The sequence below is a fragment of the Cetorhinus maximus genome, chromosome 1, assembly GCF_964194155.1.
Source record: "Cetorhinus maximus chromosome 1, sCetMax3.hap1.1, whole genome shotgun sequence".
Lineage (NCBI taxonomy): Eukaryota > Metazoa > Chordata > Chondrichthyes > Lamniformes > Cetorhinidae > Cetorhinus > Cetorhinus maximus.
Window position 1 is genome coordinate 145,137,054 of NC_135879.1, and position 23,643 is coordinate 145,160,696.

At 45.9% G+C, this 23,643-nt stretch overlaps 1 protein-coding gene across 2 annotated transcripts in view; it reads left to right on the forward strand.

The window, feature by feature from the left end:
• The window catches only part of LOC144684305 (mast/stem cell growth factor receptor Kit-like), a 128,137-nt gene extending 121,807 nt beyond the window's left edge, over positions 1–6,330 (forward strand). For both annotated transcript variants that reach the window (XM_078547929.1, XM_078547938.1), the window contains one exon: positions 1,824–6,330. In XM_078547929.1, the coding sequence (XP_078404055.1) occupies positions 1,824–1,976 (153 nt within the window). In that variant the 3' untranslated portion in view covers positions 1,977–6,330. The remainder of the gene's footprint in view (positions 1–1,823) is intronic.
• Positions 6,331–23,643: the final 17,313 nt, after the last annotated feature.

A 23,643-nucleotide genomic window follows, 5' to 3' on the forward strand; every position in this document is an offset into this window, starting at 1 on the left:
ATATTTCTTTTTATTTTATTTCTGAACAAGAGATTTCATCCCGCCCTCGGATGAGGTTTCATCAAAAATGTAAAGGTTGCCTGGCCTATTCACCCATCCGCCAACCATAAGGTTGGACGGGCCATGAAAAATTGCTGACAATTTTGCCATTAGTGGGCTTAATTGTTCACTTAATTGTCGGTGGGCGCGCTTTCAACTGCTGCACATGCCCGCTAGGCAAAATAATGCACTCGCCCGACTTCATCTCGCACGATTTTATGCCCGTTCGGGTCGGGCGCGCGCCCGCCTGTGGAACGTAAAATTCTGCCCTTTTAAATTCAGTTCTGTGGCTCTCTTCCTTTGTTTTCCCATGTGGATCTGAAAGCTGTATGCTACTGTAGGTGAGTCAAATTGTTAACAACCAGGGCTTCTTTTACCCATACATATTTTCAGGATTGGAACGGACGCAAAAGCTTAGTGTACTGACAGCAAGACACACACATAGGGCAGCATTTTCCCCCTGTCGGGGGGGATGTGCGGGCGTGGGCAGGCGGGTTCCTGATCGGTGCCCCCAGTTGGGGGCATGCTGCCATTTTATGTGGGAGGGCCAATTAAGGCTGCACTCCCTATTTGGGCAGGAAGGTGGATTCCCTGAGCCGGGAGTGCACTCTTTTGCACGTGTGCGTGGAAGAGCGCACAGATCTCCCTGAGGCAAAGTGCTGCCTCAGGGAGATCGGCTCAGATCCGAAACTTCAAATAAACATGAGAAAAAAATTTCGCTGCCATGTCCCCTCATGTAACACTGTCACTTTATTTTGAAATATTCCAAGATTTTCAGTCACTCATGAAATCTCATCCTGCCTGTGGATGAGGTTTCATGCTTTCTCAGAAGCCCACGAGGGCTCGCAGTCTGCCCGCCAACCTTAAGGCTGGACGGGCAGGTCTATTAATGATTTCAATTAGTTTTTTAATGACCTTAATAGGTCGTTGACAGGTATGCGGGTGTGCAGCCGAGTCAGCTGTGCGCCCGCCGACCTGAAAATCTAAATGACTTGGGGTGATGTCGGGTCGAACGCCCGACGTCACCGTGCGTCATTTTACATATCGGCGAACGGGTCCCGCCTCCGCTCGCCAAACAGAAGATTCTGCCCATAGGGCAGCATTTTCCCGTCGGCGAGCGAGGTTGGGGGGGGGCGGGGTGGGGGGGGGCGCGGGCCCCGCTCGCCAATGCATAAAATGACGCGCGGTGAGGTCGGGTGTGCGACCTGACATCACCCCACGTCATTTAGATTTTCAGGTCGGCGGGCGCGCAGCTGTGTTGGCTGTGCGCCCATCGAACTGTCAAAGGCCTATTAAGGCCTGTTGAAAACTAATTAACTCAATTTAATGAGCTGCCCGTCCAACCTTAAGGTTGGTGGGCAGGTGAAGAGCCCAGGCGGCCTTCGCATTTTTCATGAAACCTCATCCACTGGCGGGATGAGGTTTCATGAACTGTTTTAAAATCTAATAAAAAATTATACATTTATTCTTTGACATGTCTCAGCTCATGTGATAGGGTCACATGAGGGGACATGTTTTAAAAGTTTAAAAATCCTTTATTCAAAACTTTAAGACAGAAACAAATCTCCCTGTAGCACCTCTGTGCCTCAGGGAGATCTCTGCTTCTGGGCTCGCGTCACGATGGCCTTAATTGATCTGATTGGGCTCATGCCCGCCCCCGCCCGCCCCTGCACAACCCCCCCCTGCCACGGGGCGAAATTTTTGGCCATAAAGAAACAGACATGCACCAATTATACAAATACATGTTATCAATGGATGATCCATTTCCCTCCTTGTTTTTACAGAAGTATTCCAACTTGGAGTCTAATTTTACCACCAGACTTAAATTCTCCAGCCACTCCTCACGCCTTAATTCAGCCGGCAGCAGCAACGCTTCTGACCAACCGCTACTAATGAACGATGATGTGTTCTTTGAAGATGAAAACAAACAGATGTAAAATTGATCTCGAACAAAATCCAAAATACTTGCACCCTGCTGAAACTAATATACAGACAAATGACTGAATGTGTATTTTATTAACATTTTTATGTATGTTGGAATCATGAATTTCCTTGGACTGTGGTCCTGTGTGGCTAAGTTACATCCTCTGGGATACCATACACCAGAGTGATTGTTTATTATTGTTAGAAGGCTCTTTGAGGGCATATTCCAGATAGGTGACGTATCCTAATTTTTTAGAAAATGCCATTGGAAATTTTATTTTTGAACTATATGCAATTGTGTTTATCATTTATTTTGTTACAACGAGTACTTGCATCAAAGCAAGATTCTATTGAACTAGCCAATTTACCCGGTGAATAATAAATAAACAAACTGAATTTATAGGATGCGTTAAGCAACCAGCTAGCTCTTTAAGATGGATGGATCAGTACCAGTGATGGAATGGAACCAATTGCCTCTTCTAACTGCCTAGCTTTTATTTTCTGCATTATGTGCATTTTATTTTTGTATTCTAACATGTTCTATTGCTGAGTTGGTGCCAGAGCCAATAAATTCCTCAGTTCACTGCTGCACCTAACCGTGTAAGTGAAAAAAGAATGTGCCAAATTTCAGACATGACTTTTGTCAATGTAACTTTCACAGAGAACGTTCATTGGCATTATTATTACAAGGACACAATCATATGTAAATAGAATGCTCTGAGCCCAACATTCTACTAGTGGATTGATAAATGTTCATGTAGTCCTATTTTACTTGGGTGTTTGGCTACAGTGAGTGATTCTAATACCTAATTGGAAATCTCACATTAATGCAATAATTTGGAGGAATGGCAAACAAGCTTTTTTTATTTGTTCATGGGATGTAGGCGTCACTAGGCCAGCATTTATTGCCCTTCCCTAATTGCCTAATAAATGTGGAATTCCCATTCCAAAAATCTAACCAATTATCAATGTTGACAGCAACTATCATAAATTATCAAGCTCAACAAGGAATTAGAGTGAAGGATGGTGTAAATCCTGTCCAGAGGACTTTTTTAACATAAACTTAATCCCACACCATTAATAGACGCAACTATATAACATACATGTTTGCTGATAATCACTAAGGGTATTTTCATGACAGCAGAAATTAAACTTTAAAGCACTTTTTGTCAATTTTTCTTTAGCTATTATGCCAATACTGATGGTTTTTGATTAAGTTGTTTTTGTTTAAGGAAGTTAGCTGGAATCCAGTCAGCCCAATCTTTGTTTGAAATCAGTTACAAATACTCAATTTACTTGATTTTGTTTTACTAAACTTTCACTGTACAAAATATATAACCATATTTCAATTAATTAAACTGGTAAGGTTATAGGAACTTTAGAGAAAAGTAATCACAATACATGCCTGCAGTGGAAAACTATTGCTGAATACAGTAATGCCATTGTACTGTTTGCATTTGTTTTAAAGTGTTACTAAGTCAGTAAACAGTGTATTTTGTTTACCCAGTGATGTAGGTTGCTCCATGGAATTGTAGAGTAATCACATTACAGGCCACTGTACTGATATCTGACATATGTGAGTGTCATATTTCTGACTTGGGAAGCAAATAACAAATCATCAATAACCTTAAAAAAGAGATAAATTATCTAAAATAGTAGAAAATATTTAATCAGTTTTGACTCTTGCTATTAAAATGAATGAATGGAAAATTTTACAGGGTTCATTCACCTTGATGCCCATAGTACCAATATGAGCTCCTAAAAGGCAAAACTCCATACCTGGAACATGAATTCATAAGCTATACCCTTATATTCTTGAATTCAAACTTAAGGCTTAATCTAAATGCGAATTGCTGCTTTATAGGTGAGGTTGTAGAGCACATGCATGAATATGCATGATGTATGTTTATGTTTACTGTTCATTGGACTAGTCGAGTAAAAGTGATTAATGCTGGCTTTAAAGATGCAAGTCTCATTACAAAGAAGTTTAGTAAAACTTTGTTTTAAATGTGGATCATTGTACCGTTTATAAATATCTGTGTAACAAAGACTGACCTAGCAATTTTGATGCGTCAATCACCTGAATGGTGAGGCCGAGTCAACCCCTTTATTAAGCCTCTATGGCAGCAGTTTCTATGGAACCAAAAAAAAAATTGCAATTTAGAAGAATGAGAGGTAACCTTATTGAAATATACGAGGTCCTGAGGGGACTTGACAGAATGGGAGAGACTGCAACTAGGGGACACAGTTTAAAAATAAGGGGTCTTCCATTTAAGATGGAGATGAGAAGAATTTTTTTCTCTTAGAGGGTTGTAAGTCTTTGGAATTCCCTTAGAGAGTGGTGGATTCAGGGTCATTGAATATTTTTCAGATAAAAGTAGATATATTCTTCACTAACAAGGGAGTCAAAGGTTATCAGGATTAGGCAGAATATGGAGTTGAGGCAACCATCAGATCAGCCTACAGTCTTATTGAATGGTGGAGCAGGCTCGAGGGGTTGAGTGGCCTATTCCTGCTCCTAATTAAGATGTTCATATGTATAGAGTGAGCTGCAGAGAGTTGCCTGGTAAGTTAAGATTGGGTTGGCTCTTTGTTATACTTTTTTATTGCACAGGTGATCAGAAAAATAACTTGTATACAATATGTCTCATTTTATTTCCCTTTACAATGACACCTTATTAAGTGGGTGCTGTTGCAAGGTTCAAGAGTTTTTAGGCCACCTATTTTTCTAGAATGAGCAGTAATAGCCTTTCTGGAAATTCTAGCACAGATCTGCCATTCCAGAGTGTTGCAGCAAGTTAATGATAGCTTAAAATAATATATTATAGTACCAGGTATCAGTAGTGATGCAGTGATGTGTGCTGTTGCTCCTTTAAAGGTCATTTTACAATGTCCTACTTAAGTAGAGGACTCCTGTTTTTTTTTTCATATTTGTGTATGTAACGATGATTGGTTTAGATTACAGCCTATTAGAAAATGTCCAAATTCCTAGCTTAGAAAATGTGTCAGGTAAACTATTGCTGTGTAGAATTCAAACATGAGTGTGCTAATAGGTTCAGAATCTACTTTTTCACAGTACAATTTTGTTTGCATTAACACATTTGTTTGAAAAATGTTCATCAAAAATATTTAATTTCTTTGCTAAGTAACAGTCAAAAGATGACTGATGAAGCACCAACAGATTTATGTAGTAGCACCGCACAACCCAAAGTTTTTAGATGGTTTCTTTGAGGAAGAAAGCATTAAAAAGTATGAGGAAAGTTGCCTGAGGTAACTGATGCTTGCTACATATTATGGAAATATGTCTTGGGCACTAGTGCAAAGCAGGCTAATAGCGAATCAGTCACCTGTTTTACATATTGCCCGATTTTCTTTTCCACTGATCCAAAACTAGTTTCATTTTGTGTACCTTTCCTTCTGTAACCTGATGGCTATATTACTAATAGTACTGTGTGGCAGCTGAAGTGTTAGGATATTGCACAAGCATTTTTACTAGGAGCAGTGTAGCAGATTTTCCTTTGATAGTTCTGGCTGAAAATACATATTATCTAAAATTAATATTTCCTGCAAATCAAAATCTAAACATTTAGGACTATGGCGATCATTTGGCTCAATGGTTGCCAGCATATGGATTTCACTTTCTCCCTTGCTTTCCTTTTTATTACTGATTGGCACAGGCATTGACCTGCTGAGAGCCGGCAGCTGAGTGGTGTGTTCAGTCTGCAAATGTACAATGGTGTCAGGGAAATTTTGCAGTTAACTGATCTGAACATCCACTGCCAGTTTCAGTGCCCCAGTACAAGCATGTAGTCAACTAATAGTTGTGCCAGCCTACACTCTGTTAGGATAGCCCGCTGGTCCAGAGCCCTGGTGCTTAAGACCAGAAAAGTCAGAGATGACGAGTACTCTTCACAAAAACACAATTTTACTGCTGCTGCTTGATGGGCAACCAGTGTACCAACCAGGCAAAGAACTTCTCCCAATTATTGCCAATAATAAACTATGGCCACTGATCAAGTCTGAGGCTGGTGCCTGGTTAATGTTAGTCACTGTCAACAGAAATAAAAGTGTGACTGGTTCAATGACAAAGAAATATTTGTTTCTGATGGATAATTTGACCTTTGTGTATATATTGGTTATTGCATTCTTAAAGCTTACACAGCTACTGTATGGTTATCTGAAACAAAAACAAAAATTGCTGGAAAAACTCAGCAGGTCTGACAGCATCTGTGGAGAGAAAGACAGACATGTTATACGGTTATACATGATATAAATTGGAATATTGCTTTCACAGAAATGTTTAAATAAAGGATGCTGTTGTTGTGAAGGAAGTATGTTGTATTCATTAAACTTGCAGTTTTTGTTAGACTAATGTGTCACAGCTTTGTTGGTGTCTAGTTTTACTTCACTCAGGTGTTGAAGCTGATGTCAGGACAAACCTCAGAACCCTTGGCAAAATTCCTCGGTACGTGCAGTCTCTTAGAAGCAAACAGATGGTTTGTGAATCGGCCATTGGCTCTTTGGCAGCTGTATATTTTATATGGAACTGATTTCTGTGACTTCACATGACCCTGAACTAATTCACAGGCACCATTAAATGTGTCCATTTATATATTTTTAAAAAAATCCTTGTTCCAGACATTATTCCTTGAATCAGAGAGCTGACATGCATTCTATCCCCATGATTATACTGAGGCTGCTATTGAACATGCTGCTGGCAGGCATACTAGAGTAACACACAGAGGTTCATTTTCCCATTTTGTCACTGTGCAGCAGAGACTGGCCTCTGCTTGCTGAATTCCTTGGACAATTTGGTACGGAACCTGGAATTTGCCATGCAGCAAAATACTGCTGAGATGGTATTTTCTGACTTTGCCATTTAACTGTGCTATTTTTTTCAGTAAGACTGTGTGAAGAAGTGTGTCAGGCACAGTTTGATCACTCCCTCATTTACTTTAAATAATGTGAAAACTCCACCCAAGATTATAAATGTTGTGTGAAACATGAATAGCTTCCCATCAGACGGGCTCTGCCTTATTCCAGTACTTATAAATTTGGATGTTAATTTTCTTTCGAAACTCATGAGTGATCATCATGTGAGCAGCTGTAATATTTTAGGCGGACCTGCAGAAAACTGAGACCAACCTAGTTTGCATTAGATTGGCCTGGTGTCATTGGGGCAATTTGAACTATTATTGCTGGGTGAAAAATAGGTGATTGTGAATTGACAGCCCATTTTACACCTTGCCTCATTTTCCATTGAAATCAATCCCCCGTTGCTAGGTTCCTGTATATCAGAGTATCATAGACTGCATACACTTAACCTAGACACACAGATGGCCCATCAGCATAAAGGATTTCTAGGAATGGATTATAAATGTCAGCCTTGCCAGCAAAGCCCACAATTGGAAAGAAAGAGCTGGAACAGGACTTTCAGGGCTATTTCTCACCAGGAAGAGATCCTATTCAATCAAATGTCCAACCTGTTTGTGGCCACAGACAGCTTGTCATTGGCATGCAATAGGCATATGTCACTTTCAAACTGCAGCAGTCCTTAAAACCTCTTTCCCACCTAGGCTGACAGACTAACTGCTGGGAGACAGAGGTTATCCCATCACTAATGGCTCACAACTCTTGCCAGGCACCCAGATATGGGTATTGAGCACCAGCATAATTAGGGGCACAACCAGGGCTCTGATGGGAGCCAAAGGGACGGATTTGGGGCATTAGTTGCTCCTATGCGTCAGGGGGCTAAGAATTCACACTCTATATTTTTATAAAATATATATATAATACATATACATACCTTCATGCCTAATTTCTAAATTTTTAAAAACTGGACAATGGCCTTGTAAAATGGCTGAAGCTGTATCTGTCTGTGACCCTGAACAAAAGGGGCTATTTGGCAGTATCAAAAGAAATTTGCACTTCATTATCTCTAAAGAGACCCTAACAACTGCCTTTAGGCTGCAGAGAAAAAATTCAAAGGGAACTCTACAAAGTCCATGTGCATTTCATAAGTCAGGCCTGGCCAACTGGAACCAATTCATCTTCTAGGGCAAAGGACTATGCAACCACCCTTTTAAGACTTAATGGTTGAAACATAAATAAACTCAGGGACCCAGACAAAAGGATGCACATGCTTTGTTAAAGCCAGTGTGGAGAGGTGAGAGTCATGTAACATGAACCCTTAGCTGGGGGAACCAGTAATATTGCCTTGTGGAGCTGCAAAACTCAGTCTGTCATTTTCCCATCTACCAAGCAGCAACACAGAAAAGAGGCTCTCTCCAGGTTTGAATGTCTGGCCCAATCTACACTGTCTCGACTGGAACCTCTGTACCATCGCCTCCAAGACTAATTCGTCTCGGTGTGCCTATCTCATTGTGGAAGCCATCTCTACTGGAAAAGTGAATTATCCAGCGTCAGTTTTCTGCCTGCCTGCTCTGTAAAGGAATACACCATTAGACTTTGATTCTGGACACACATGAAACAATAGTTCTTTTCTCTGTGGTTTTGCCCTGTAAATCTTTCTTTTCTATCCTTCCTTTACTGTATGAGTGCACAGGGGGTTACATAGCGACTCCCTCCCACATTTTGAGTGTGTGCAAATAAACTAACCATCTGATTTCATCCTACGTTAAGTTTGCTGTGGGATTATTAATAGAAAATTAGATCACACCAAAATTGAGGGGTTGGGAAACATGCCACTGCTAATAGAGGGGGAAGCAAATCAAAACACTTTTCCGTTTAGGGACAGGTGGTGAAAGGAGAAATCAGGGCTGTTTAAATTAACCACCCTCCTGTCCGTAACATGTCTGTTTGGGCATGTGTTAAGCACAGTGCCTAATCTGCACCTGAAAACTGATTTTAACCCTCTTTGTCCATTTCTAAAGAATAAGACAGTTGCTGTCAAACCAATTCATCATCACACAATTCTTCAACAAAATGGTTTTACATTCTATACTTATTTATCGCATTGTCCAGAACTCTGTTTACTTCAAAGTTGCTTAATGATCTGATAATTCCATTTTTTCTAGTGTCAAAAGCAACTTTGAATTATCAGAAGTAGCCTGCATGTTTACAGAAATCAAACTTATCTCAGAAACACTTCCAAGTTAAGTTGTTAACTTAGAGGGTAATGAACCAGTCTTAATTCAGATCTACGGGTCAGCACAACCCGAACTGCAGCTAACTTTTTGAACCTATCCCTCATTTTTACCGAACTCAGTAGTATGGGTTGAAACTTGAATTTGTTGTTCTTTGTTACAATTGAATTGAAAGTTCTGAAAAAAAACCAAAATGTGAACCCAAAGCTTGGAGAATTGATTTGGTATGGCATAAGTAGTGTCTTTTAACTATGTCCAACCAACGCATTGCAGGAATCAACAAACCCCATACAATACTGAATTAGATAGCCGAAGTAATAGAAAAAGTAATTAAAAATCATGCTCAAAATGTATGGTGATCTAATCAGACTGCACTTTCCGTTCTCTGTCCAATTCCGATCACTGACAATGCAAATGGTTTAAATTGAGTACCATCAATTCCTAGGAAGTCAGATGCTGGCTAGACATCACCTGAACGTTTTTTTTTCACTTGGAGCCTTAAATGCATTCATCGGATTAAAAGCCTCGCACAATATGCTTACTATATAATCGCCCCAGATTTGAACTAAGTGCAGCAGTGGGTGTAAAAAAAGAAATTTTACCCACCGGCTGCAATGGCGGGTTTTCGTGCTGTATCATCCCCTTCTTGCCTCATAAATTATGCAATCACGGGAAACACACCGGATTGCTAGTGGCAGGCCTCCGATTGGCCCACCACACCGTCACCTCACCGCTTCTTCATGCTGAGCGCCATATTTAAAATGCAGCTGCGCACACAGTTCACAATTCTTGTATCCCAGGGCTGCTTCGGTTAAGACATGGCCCCAAAAGCTGAGAAGATTGCAGCCCCATGATTCAGTGACACATCCCTGGGACACCCTCTGGACACCACTGGAGCCCGTCATGAAGTCATCTATCCCCAATCTAGCTGCAAGAGACCCATCAGTCTTACCACTCCAGCTTGGGAGGCGGTGGCGGAGGCGGTCAGTGCTAATGCGGCACACAAGAGGTCGGCCATCCAATGTAGAAAGAGGATGAATGATAAAAACTGTGCCGCCAATGTAAGGCAACCATCTTATCACTCTAAACTCACACACACAAGGCCATCACACATTCACTGGCACCTCACTGCCAGCTCAAGGGACATCACCACTCACTGTCTCACACACACCCTCCCACCACCATCTGGCCTCATCTCCTCTGGAGACTGCTTCCTCATCCTATCCAAGGCTCCACTCAGCACACATGCACATCTGGCATCCTTCTTATTTGGCCTGGCATGCCATCTCTCCATCTGTCTTTATGTAGGACAAGATCACTCACAATCACTGGGAGAGGTCCCAGACTGGGGTGCAGTGCTGGACATTAAGGTCCTCACTCCATTTGAGAGTCACACGTTGGAGCCAGCCAGAGAGCACATTGACCTGCGGCAATGGTGAGGTCAGCGGCAAATACCCGCGTTTGGATTCTGCACCACATCATCCCTCTCTCAACGCTACTTTGAGTCCACTGTTCTATGTCTAGCATGGCTGCAAAACACTAATGATCTCCATTTTCTCTCCTAGGTACATCTGACATGTTGCCCTCAGGCAGCCTTGAGCCTGACCCCAGCGCCAAGAGCGCCTCAGATGAGGACCCTGAGGGCAGTACCATTGAAGACCTATCATGGCGCTCAAACAGACCCTCCACCAGCGCAGCGACAGACACCTTGGTGGGACTTAACTGTAGAGCAGCTTCGGGATCACAGTGTGGTAAGAACACCACACAATCTGTTCCACAGCAGGCTGAGGCAGAGGCATCCTTGGCCGTCGGCACTCGGAGGATGGCTGGGGGCAAGGAATCTGCTGAGTCTGAGTCAGATGATGAGCCTCTGGACTCAGCCCTCAATCAGTTGGTGGAACTGCAAAGACAATCATGGAAACATCAGGAGGGGATGTCTGGTGCACTCCTTAGATTGCGAGGGATGATGGAAGAGTCCGCCCACCTTCAGTCTGAGGTGATAGCGCCAGTGCAAAGCATCGAGGTCAACACTGGCGGGATGGTGATTGCCATAGAGACCTTCGTCGAGGACATTAGTCCTGCACTGCTGTGCGGGCTGAACTCCATTGCCAATGCCATAGTTGGCTTCCATCATTGTCAATGCAAGAAAGTTGTGGGACAGTTGAATCTCACTTCAGCTTCCCCTTCTCCTGAAGGAAGTCAGCCAGGCACCATTGGGCACTCATAGGGAGGAGGACCAACAGCTCGACACCCCAGGCCCGTCCACCCAGGTGACTCCAGGAATATCCAGCTAACCCAAATCCCCTCTTCCTGTGACCCCTGCAGCTCCAGCTCCACAAGCCGAGGAGGGAGCAGTTGGCTCACAGAAGGACACCCAAAGCAGGCCAGGACAGTGATATTCAAAGTGAGTTTTCTTAGCTTCAGTTCCTGTAGACAACAATTTGATGCAGAGAGGCTGGAGGCTTTTCATACTTGTGTTAGATCTTAGAATGCGTTCCCCTCTGATATCGAGGGAAAAATTATCCCCCGTCGGGCGGTGAAGTGCGGGAGTGGGTGGGTGCGTCTCCGATCGGCGCCCCCAATTGGGGGCGTGCTGCCATTTTACATGGGTGAGCCAATTAAGGCCTGCCCATTGTGAGGTCCACCAGGAAGCGCTATGCGCTCCATGTGCGGGCAGGGGGGATTCCCTCAGCCGGGGGTGCGCTCTTTCGCTCATGCGAAAGAGACATGGCTGCAGGAGGACATGGATTGGGACCTGAATATTAAAGGCCTGGATTTTTCCTATGGCAGGGGGGCTGAGCGGGAGTGGGCGGGGGCGGCTGTGGAGCTAATCACTGCCCGTGACCGGCTGCGCGCCGTCATTTTATGTGGGCGGGCCAATTAAGGCCTGCTCAGCGTAACGCATGGCCGGTAGAGCTCAGCGCTACCTGTGCGGGCAGGGGGAGGAGGGAGAGTCGGGATCTACGCTCTGTTGTGCTTGCACGCGAAAGAGAGCAGCAATCTCCCTGAGGCACGGACCAGAAGATGCTGCCCATAGACTGGAAAAGTCAGGTGGGCAAAGGTAGCCTAGATGAGAAGTTCATAGAATGTTTCCCGGATAGTTTCTTAGAGCATCATGTTCTGGAGCCAACCAGAACGCAGGCAACGCTAGAACTGATATTATGCAATGAGATCGGATTAATTAATGATCTCATAGTGAAGGCACCCTGAGGTAGCAGCGACCATAATATGATTGAATTTTACATTCAGTTTGGGGGAGAGATGAGTGGGTCTGAGACTATATTTTTAAACATAAGTAAGGCCAATTATGAGGGCTTGAAAGCAGGATTGGCTAAAGTGAATTAGCAAATTAAGTTAAGGGATAGGCTAATAGAGATGCAGTGGCACGCATTTAAGGGGATATTTCAGATTACACAGCATAGAAATATTCCAACGAGTAAGTAAAAGTCCAAGGGATGGGTACACCATCCGCGGTTAACTAAAAAGTTTAAAGATAGTATCAAACTTTAAAAAGACACATCTAATTGTGCAAAGACACGTGGAAGGTCAGAAGATTGGACAGAATATAAGGCACAGCAAAGGATGACTAAAAGACTAATAAGGAGGGGAAAATTAGAGTGCTAGAAAGCTAGCCAGAAATATAAAACTAGATCGTAAGATTTTTCTATAAATAATTTAAAAAGAAATGCGTTAACAAAGTGAGTGTTGGCCCTGTAGAAAGTGAGTCTGGAGAATTGACAAAGAAATGGCCATTCAATTGAACAGGTATTTTGCATCAGTCTTCGCTATAGTGTAATAGCCCAGAAGCAGCTACAAATCAGGAAATGGAAGGGAGGGAGGAACTCAGGAAAATTACAATTGTGAGAGAAATGCTGCTGAGTGAATTGTTGGAGCTGCAGGCTGACAAGTGCCTGGGACATAATGGACTTCATCCTAGGGTCTTAAAAGAAGTGGCTAGTGAGATAGTTGATGCATTGGTTTTAATTTTCCAAAATTCCCTAGATTCAAAGAAAGTCCTATTAGATTGGAAAATAGCAAATGTAACTCCATTATTCAAAAAGGGAGGGAGACAGAAAGCAGGAAACTACAGGCCAGTTAGCTTAACATCTGTCATAGGGCAAATGTTAGAAACTATTATTAAAGAAGCTATAGCAGGGAACTTGGATAAGTTCAAGGTCATCAGGCAGCGTCAACATGGCTTAGTGAAAGGGAAATCATGTCTAACCAACTTATTGGAGTGCTTTGAAGAAGTAACATGTGCTGTGGATAAAGCTAGGATGTACTGTACTTAGATTTCCAGAAGGCATTTGATAAAGTGCCACATCAAAGGTTATTGCGTAAAATAAAAGCTCATGGTATAGGGGGTAACATATTGGAATGGATAATTGATTGACTGGCTAACAGGAAGCAGAGGGTAGGCATAAACGTGTTTTGGTCACGTGAGTGCTGAGTGGTGTGCCACAGGGATCAGTGTTGGGGTCTCAACTGTTTATAATTTATTTAAATTACTTGGATGGAATGGTTGCCAAATTTGCTGATGACACAAAGATAGGTAGGAAAGTAAGTTGTGAAGAGTACATAAGGAGGCTATTAAATGATATAGATGGATAAGTGAGTGGACAAAGACCTGGGAAAGGGAGTATAATGTGGGAAAATGTGAAATTGTCCATTTTGGCGGGGAGAATAAAAGAGAAGCATATTATCTAATTGGTGAGAGATTGCAGAGCTTTAAAATGCAGAGAGATCTAGATGTCAAGTTGCATTAGGAAAGCTAATAGAATGTTATAATTTATTGCGAGGGGAATTGAATACAAAAGTAGGGAGGTTATACAACACTTGTGAGACCACATTTGGGGCAGGATTTTTGGGTGGTCGGGCGGGCACAGTGGGTGGGCCTGGGAGCAGCCGGGTAATGGGCCATCGCCCATGATCAGCCCCCGACCTCGATTTAATGCTGGCTGGCCAATTAACAGCCAGCCAGTGTGAACTGTGCGCTGAAAGGCCCAGCACTGCCGGGGTGAGGGCGGGAAGAGGGCCAGTGCTGAAGTCAGCGCGGGCATGGGGGAGCACGCAATGAAAGTTCCCTAAAGGCCGAGAGCTGCTTCAGGGAGTGAAAGAATTTTAAATCCAAAAATAAACATTATGAAATTCCGAAAAAAAAATTACCACCCATAAGAATCACTTATAGATGATATATATATAGATGATAAAAATTCCGCCCCAAAATTTTTAATTTTTATAATTAATATCAGAAACCTCATCACGCCCTTGGATGAGCTTTTCTCAAAAATCCAAAGGCCTCCTGGCCGATTCACCCGCCCACTAATCGTAACGTTGGACGGCCAGCAAAGGTCCAGATTAATTGCTCTCGCACGCCGACCGGAACATCGTGCGAGTGCACGATGACGTTGGGATGCTCACCTGTTGTCATTGCGCACTATTTCATGCACGGATACCTGGAATGGGCGGGTTGTCTTATGAGGAAAGGTTGGACAGGCGAGATTTGTATCCGCTGGAGTTTAGAAGAGTAAGAGGCAATTCGATTGAAACATATAAAATCCTGAGGGGTCTTGACAGGATGGATGTGGAGAGGATGTTTCATCTTGTGGGAGAACCTAGAACCAGGGGGTCACTGTTTAAAAATGAGAGGTCACCCATTTAAAACAGAGATGAGGCAACATTTTTTCTCACAGACGGTTGTGAGTCTTTGGAACTCTATTCCTGAAAGGCAGTCTTTGAATATTTTTAAGGCAGAGCTAGGTAGATTCTTGGTAAGCAAGGGGGTGAAAGGTTATCTGGGATAGGCAGGATGCAGATTTGAGGTTCCTATCATGTCAGCCATGATCTTATTAAATGACGGAGCAGGCTTGAGGGGCTGAACGGCCTACTCCTACTCCTTGTTCGCATGTTCGTATAATATTCACTATTGTAAATAAACTCCCAAAAATGTTTCCTTGCCTGTGGCTCCCTTATTATGATGAGCAGTGTTTGTGTCACTCAGATGTGAAACCTTGGTTCCTGCACAAGATAAAGGCAGGTGTCTCAGTCCAGGGCCTCATCCCCGTGCAGTGTGTAATCTTCAGACTAAAGTGATGGTCCAGCCTCACATTCCCTGGACACATTACTGATGCCTGCACCTCGGTGGTGCTTGTCATTGCTGCCAGAATGTTGTGGGCAGGTGTCACAGAGTTCCATTATTCTCTCTGTGCTCTCAGCACCTTTGAGGTGGGCCTGGCCCCCATCTCATCAGCATCTGTGACCAGTGATGCTGTACTCCTGAAGGGCTCAGGTGCTGAAGGCTGACAAGGGATCGGGTGCAGTTAAAGCCTCACAGCTGCGTTTCCATGATATGCCCCTGATCACAGAAGCAAGCTGCCCTCAGCCAGACAGGAGTCAGACATTCATAGAGGCTGTGTGAAGATCTATGGAGTGTCCTCACTGCGCATCGTAATCATCCTCCTGGAATCTAGCGACTCTCAGGGCCTCCACTGCATTTCCATGACATGGGCCTGAGCACTAAAGGTATGTGCGCTGCCATCAGCCACACAGGAGTCAAACATTTACAGATGCAAGGTGAGGATGTCAGGAGTGTCCTCACTGCATCTCGTCCTCATCCTCCACAAATCTTGCGGCTATGAGGCGCCCCCCCCCCACCCCCAACCAAGTGCGCCTGTCTTGTCTGATCAGTGCAATGGCCTCATCACCGACATCCTCGACTTCGAGGGCCTCATCATCATCATCTCCTTCGACATCCTCCTCATCGGAGGAGACGTGCAGCTCTTCCATCTCCTCTTCAGCCAGATCCACTTCTGTTGCAACGCCAGGTTGTGTAACGCGCAGCAAGTTACAATGATGCGCAACACCCTCTGGGCACTGTATTGCAGTGCTCCACTGGACCTGTTGAGGCACTGGAATCTCATTTTCAAAATGTCTATCATTTGCTCCACAAAAGTTCTGGCATGGCATAAGCCTTGATATACCATCTCCCTGCTGTAGAAAAACTTTTTTACCCAGAGGGTGGTGACGCTCTGGAATGCACTGCCTGGGAGGGTGGTGGAGGCGGGTTGCCTCACATCCTTTAAAAAGTACCTGGATGAGCACTTGGCATGTCATAACATTCAAGGCTATGGGCCAAGTGCTGGTAAATGGGATTAGGTAGGTAGGTCAGGTGTTTCTCACATGTCGGTGCAGACTCGATGGGCCAAAGGGCCTCTTCTGCACTGTGATTCTGTGATTCCTACAGCTACTGGGCCCTGGAGGAGCACGTGCATCACATGCTGGGTGGATTCTCATGCACATGGCTTCACCACGAAGCAGCTCTTGGAAGGTGGGAGGTGTCCATGCAGTGACTTTGACTTTTCTGAGGGTTAGGACCTTCATGGACTTCACCATGGGCTCGCACCATCTTCCATGACCTCTGTTGATGCATCAGGCCTGCTTCAGAACTTTACAGTTTTTGCCATGGGCTGGTATGGATGATCAGCAGAAACTCACCAAGGCTCCTTAGACAGCATCTTCCAAACCAAAGACCACTACCACCCAGAAGGACAAGGGCAGCAGATAGATGGGAACACCACCACCTGGAAGTTCCCCTCCAAATCACTCACCTCCCTGACTTGGAAATATATCGCCATTCCTTCATTGTCGCTAGGTCAAAATCCTGGAACTCCCTCCCTAACAGCACTGAGGGTTCACCTACACCACATGGACTGCAGCGGTTCAAGAAGGCAGCTCACCAACACCTTCTCAAGGGCAATTAAGGATGGGCAATAAATGCTGGCCTAGCCAACGAAGCCCACATCCCGTGAATGAATATATTAAAAAAAAGTGAAGTGGGGTGGGGGAGAGGAAGATCTAGGTGTGAGTGGGAGACAAAGGTGCATCAGGGAGAGGGGGTGAGGTTGGCGTGGGGGGAGGAGCAAAGGTATTATGGGAGGTGAGGTTGGGGGGGACAAATATGTCATGGGCGGGTGAGGTTAGAATGAGGGGGTGAAGGTGTTAGTGGGGGATGATGTTGGAAGTGGGGGGTGAGGTGTGTTGGGGGGGTGAGGTTGCATGTGGGGGGACAGAGGTGTCAGCGGGGGCTAAGGCTGGAAGTGGGGACGAAAGTCTCAGAGGGGGTGAGGTTGGAAGTGGGGGGATGAAAATATCAGAAGGGTGAGGTTGAGAGGGGGAAGGAGCATGTCTTGGAGGGTGTAACGGGGGAGAATACTGCAAGCAGGTAGATAGGAGTAAGGGAGGTGGAAGGTGTAAGGTGTAAGGGAGGGAGTTTGGAGAGGGGAAGGAGTAAGATTGGAGGAGGGATTTGGTGGAGGAAGGAGTAAGGGTGAAGGAGGGAATTCAGAGGGGGAAGGTGTCTGAGGGGAGGAGGGAGCTCAAGTGGGGGAAGGTGTCTGGGGCAGGAGGGAGTTCGAGGCAGCGAATGTGCCTGGAGTAAGGAGGGGGTTCGGTGGAGGGGAAGGTGTTGGGGGAAAGGAGGGATTTCAGAGGGGGGAATGCATAAGGGTGGCGGAAGGAATTAGTAAGGGGGAAGGAGTAAGGGTGGAGGAGGGAGTAAGGGTGGAGGAGGGAGTAAGGGTGGAGGAAGGAGTAAGGTGGGGTAGAATGGCCAGGTGAACGTGCAAGGGAGGGGACTGTGGAGTCAATGGATATCTCCTCAGGTGCGAACTAAGTGTGGGTGCAGTAGGAGGGAATGGTGAGTGTGAGAGGGGGCAGAGGGAGCTGGTAGGGTAGGAGGGTGAGAGTGCATTGGTTCTGGTAAAAGGGGCGGCGAGGGGTGGTAGGGGTGGCGATGACATAGTGGTATTGTTGCTAGACTAGTAACTGAGGTAATGCTCTGGGGACCCAGGTTCAAATCCCACCATGGCAGATGGTAGAATTTGAATTCCATTAAAAAAAATCTTCAATTAAAAGTTTAATGATGACCATGAAGCAACTGTTGTAAAAACCCATCTGGTTCACTAATATCCTTTAAGGCAGGAAATCTGCCATCCTTACCTGGTCTGGCCTACATGTGATACCAGACCCACAGCAGTTTGGTCGACTCTTAAATGCCCTTTGTATTAAACTGCTATAAATATCAAAAAAGGAATGAAACTGGACAGAAGACCTAGCACCGGAAATAACAGCCCCAAACTCAGCCCTGTCAATCCTCCTTACTAACATCTGGGGGGCTAGTACAAAAATTGGGAGAGCTGTCTTATACACTAATCATGCAACAGCCTGACATAGTCACCTTCACAATATCATACCTTACAGTTCATACCTTACAGGTCATGTCACAAACACCACCATCCCTGGGTATGTCCTGTCCCACCAGCAGGGCAATTAAAAAGAGGTGGCGGCACAGTGATACACAGTCAGGTGGGAGTTGCCCTGGGAGTCCTCAACATTGACTCTGGACCCCATGAAGTCTCATGGCATCAGGTCAAATACGGACAAAGAAACCTCCTGCTGATTACCACATACCGTCCCCCCTCAGCTGATGTATCAGTGTTCCTCCATTTTGAACACCATTTGGAGGAAACACTGAGGGCGGCAAGGGCGCAGAATGTACTCTGACTGGGGGACCTCAATGTCCATCACCAAGAGTGGCTCGGTAGCACAACTACACACCGAGATGACTGAGTCCAACAAGGACATAGCTGCTAGACTGGATCCACGGCAGGTGGTAAGGGAACCAAGAAGACGGAAAACATACTTGACTTCATCCTCACCAATCTGCCTGCCACAGATGCATCTGTCCATGACAGTATCAGTAGGAGTGACCACTGCACAGTCCTTGTGGACATGAAGTCCACCTTCACATTGAGGATACCCTCCATTGTAATGTATGGCACTACTGCCATGCTAAATGGAATAGATTTTAGACAGATCTAGTAACCCAAGACTGGGCATCCATGAGGCGCTGTGGGCCATTAGCAGCAGCAGAATTGTACTTGAACACAATGTGTAACCTCATGGCCCAGAATATCCCCCACTCTACCATTATGATCAAGCCAGGGGATCAGCCCTGGTTCAATGAACTGTGCAGGAGGGCATACCAGGTATACCTAAAAATTAGGTGTCCACCTGGTGAAGCTATAACACAGGACTACGTGCATGCCAAACAGCATAAACAGCAAATGCTAGACAAAAGCTAAGCGATCCAACAACCAATGGATCAGGTCTAATCTCTGCAGTGCTGCCACATCCAGTTGTGAATGGTGGTGGACAATTAAACAACTCATTGGAGGAGGAGATTCCACAAATATCCCCATCCTCAATGATGGGGGAGCCCAGCACATCAATGCAAAAGATAAGGCTGAAGCATTTGCTGCAATCTTCAGCCAGAAGTGCCGAGTGGATGATTCATTTTGGCCTCCTCTGGAGTTCCCCAGCATCACAGATGCCAGTCTTCAGCCAAATCGATTCATTCCTCGTGATATCAAGAAATGGCTGAAGGCATTGGATACTGCAAATGCTAAGGACCCTGACAATATTCCGGCAATAGTACTGAAGACTTGTGCTCTAGAACTAGCTGCTCCCCTAGCCAAGCTGTTCCAGTACAGCTACAACCCTGGCATCTACTTGATTATGTGGAAAATTGCCCAAGTATGTCCTGTACGCAAAAAAGCAGGACAAATCCAACCCGACCAATTACCGCCCCATCAGTCTGCTCTTGATCATCAGTAAAGTGGTGGAAGGGGTCATCAACAGTGCGATCAAGCGGCACTTGCTTAGCAATAACCTGATCATTGATGCTCAATTTGGCTTCCACCAGGGCCACTCAGCTCCTGACCTCATTACAGCCTTGGTTCAAACATGACAAAGAGCTGAACTCCAGAGGTGAGGTGAGAGTGACTGCTCTTGAGATCAAGGCAGCGTTTGACTGCGTGAGGCATCAAGGAGCCCTAGAAAAACTGGAGTCAATGGGAATCAGGGGGAAAGCTCTCCACTGGTTGGAGTCATACCTAACACAAAGGAAGATGGTTGTGGTTGTTGGAGGTCAGTCATCTCAGCTCCAGGACATCACTGCAGGAGTTCCTCAGGGTAGTGACCTAGGCCCAACCATCTTCAGCTGCTTCATCAATGACCTTCCTTCCATCATAAGGTCAGAAGTGGGGATGTTTGCTGACGATTACACATTGTTCAGAATCATTCGTGACTCCTCAGATACTGAAGTAGTCTCTGTCCAAATGCAGCAAGACCTGGACAATATCCAGACTTGGGCTCATAAGTGGCAAGTAACATTCGTGCCACACAAGTGCCAGGCAATGACCATCTCCAACAAGAGAGAATCCAACCATCGTCCCTTGATGTTCAATGGCATTACCATCACTGAATCCCCCACTATCAGCACCCCAGGGGCTGGCATTGATCAGAAATAAACTGGACTAGTCAAATAAATACTATGGCTACAAGAGCAGGTCAGAGGCTAGGAATCCAGTGATAAGTAACTCACCTCCTGACTCCCCAAAGCCTGTCCGCCATCTACAAAGCACAAGTCAGGAGTGTGATGAAATACTGTCCACTTGCCTGGATGAGTGCAGCTCCCACAACACTGGAGAAGCTGGACACCATCCAGGACAAAGCAGCCCACTTGATTGGCATCGCATCCAAACATTCACTCCCTCCATCATCGACACACACTAGCAGCAGTGTGTACCATCTACAAGATGCACTGCAGGAATTCACCAAGGCTCCTTTGACAGCACCTTCCAAACCCACAACCGCTAACATCTAGAAGGACAAGGGCAGCCGATAGATGGGAACACCACCACCTGGAAGTTCCCTTCCAAGTCCATCCTGACTTGGAAATATATTGCTGTTCCTTCACTGTTGCTGTGTCAAAATCCTGGAACTTTCTCTCTTCCTAACAGCACTGTGAGTGTATCTACACCACATGGACTGCGGCGGTTCAAGAAGGCAGCTCACCACCACCTTCACAAGGGCAATTAGGGGTGGGCAATAAATGCTGGCCCAGCCAGTGAGGCCCACATCCTGTGAATGAATAAAAAAAAATACATGGAGGCAAACACGGACCCTCGGGGTGGGAAGGAGGAGGTCGAGGCGGTCAACGTGGGTGGGGGTGGAATTTTCAGGAAGGCAGGGAACATGCACGTTCACCTGGACATCCTTGAATGACAATGGTTTGGGTTGTAGGATAATGCTGATCAGATGGAAGCTAATGCCAGGAGTGTGGACTGTGATGGGGAGAGGACATGGGTGACTGGGGGAGGGGAAAGGAAGGGGGAGATGATCAGAAACTTAATGACTACCATGCTTTTGAAATCAAAAGTGAGCAGAGCCTCATGTTGGACGGGCACAGGTGCAGCATGGGAATGTGGTCAGTGGGTGGGCAGAGATGCAGCTCAGCTCAGATGGACAACTGAAAGAGAACCCCAGCAGGCAGCATTGAACATGTTCAGGAATTGAGATTAGTGTGATGGGGGAAGGATTTGCATGTGTGGGAGAGCACTTGCATGAGGCTCCAAAATGTCCTGCCACACACACTTCCCCCTCCAGAATCACTCGTGGTCCAGCTGCGTGCAGCTGAACTGCTAGTGGAGAGGGATGCAGGGGCAGGACTCGTCAAGTGTGTAGGTGATGCTGAAAGACAACTTTACATATTATTCAGTCAAAGTGAATATATCTTCAGGTTATAAAGTGAGAAAATGTGTTCACCTGTGCAATCACTTGTGATCAGAATTTCTTAAACTTTCTAGGCCTACCACTTCTTCTAGGTGCTGCCCTGACATCTGCAGCAGGGGTGGAGACAGCCTGTGCAATGGTTGGCCCTGTTGCCTCTGATGACTTTGGTGTGCATCCTCTGGAAAGCCCCGGCTTGCTTTGGCTGTCCTCCTGTGGGCCAGCTGCTCCCTCTGCGGTGACAAAGGACGAAGTTGAGAGACACAGACAAATGGGACTCAGAGGGAGAGGACAGCCTCTGAGATGCCTGAGTGTATGACCCAGGGGTGTCCAGCTGCTGCTCCTCCTCCCTCTGGGTGCCCAAGGGTCCCGGCCTGACTCTTTGAGGTGAAGGAGCAACTGAAGGGACGTCATGGTGCTCCATTTCCCCCTCGTGTTGCCACTGCAGGGACTCATCCTTGGCTAACGTGATGGAGTGCAGGTCTGTGTGCATCTCTATGTTCTGCTGGACCAGGGACCATGGCATCCATCATCCTGCCCATTCCCCTCCATGCATGCACATTTGGGCACCACTTTGTCAGGGAGCAGGCGGATGCACTCCTCCGACTCACGTATCACTCTGTTGAGGGCTTCCAACAGCTCTGTGTGATGTTCCCATGCCTTCTGCTGACTCTCCACAAAGAGATGGAAGCCAAATCCAGAGGCTGGTCATTTTACTCAGACCTCACAGATGCCTCATACCCAGCAGTCCTCCGAGTGCCAGGGAGCTTGGCTGAACCTGCCTCCTCCTGCTGCAGACACATGTCTGTGTGGTGATCACCAGATTGTGAATCTCAGCCTAGATCTAGGTCCGATTGAGGTGTGTGTCTCTGCGCTGGTGGAGGGTGTGGGTAAGCACTGTGATGGGTTTTCCAAGCTGCTTATTTCCAGCTCTTCAATGGAGGAGGTGACTTCTTGGCTGGAGGTGAGGACCTGGATGGAGCTGAGGGACAGGCTGCCTGAGGGTGTCGGCTGCTTGGCAGAGCTCCCTGTGAACCAAAGTAGAGATAATTAGTGCATGGCAGCAGAGTCAAAAGCAGGAGAGAGAGGGATGATGCGGTGCAGGTTCCTCACATGGATGTTCGCTGCCGACCTTGCCATTGCCGCAGGCACAGTCCACGTCCTCACCAGTCATCGTGATGGCACACTCCTCAAAGGGCCACTCCTCATATGGGCCACACCACCCATGGTCTGGGACCTCTCCCTGCTGTTGTGAGCCAGCTTCTCCTGCATAAAAACAGATGGAGAGAGCATGAGCAGGATGCATGGCACTGTGTGGAATGTTTGTGAGGTAAGCAGAGTCATGGATGGGATGAGGACACGAGACCCAGGGGATATGTGCCTGATGGAGATGTGAGGGTGTGTGTGAGAGTTAGTGTTGTTGTCCCTTGAGGTGTGAGATCCCTGTGGATGTGTGTTGGCTTTGTGAGTGTGTGAGTTGAGATGATGAGGTGTTTGACTTACCCAGGCAGAATAGATGAGAACATTCATTCTCTTCCTGCACTAGATGGCTGAGCTCCTCCGTTCTCCAGTGGTGCTGACCGTCACTGCCACTGCCTCCCAGGCCAGATTGGTGACTCTGGTAGACTTCCTGCAGCCAGAGGAGGGGGGCGGGGACAGAGGACATTGCTGTGGTCTTCCACTTCGTCCAGCAGGTGCCCAAGAGAGGCGTCACTAAATTTGGGGGCTGCCGTCATCTTTGCTTTTGGAATCATCTGTCGCTTAGAGCAGTCATGGTCTGAAGATATGAAGTAGGCTGTGCTCTGGTGCGTTTTAAATATGGCGCCCGGAGCGAAGAAGAGCTGAGGTAGCGGCATGGCACATTGGTGGGATATGGCATTTGAAGATAAATTTACCAACCTAGATCACTGAACGTTTTGTGGGACTGGATTCGGGATCTCAGGGC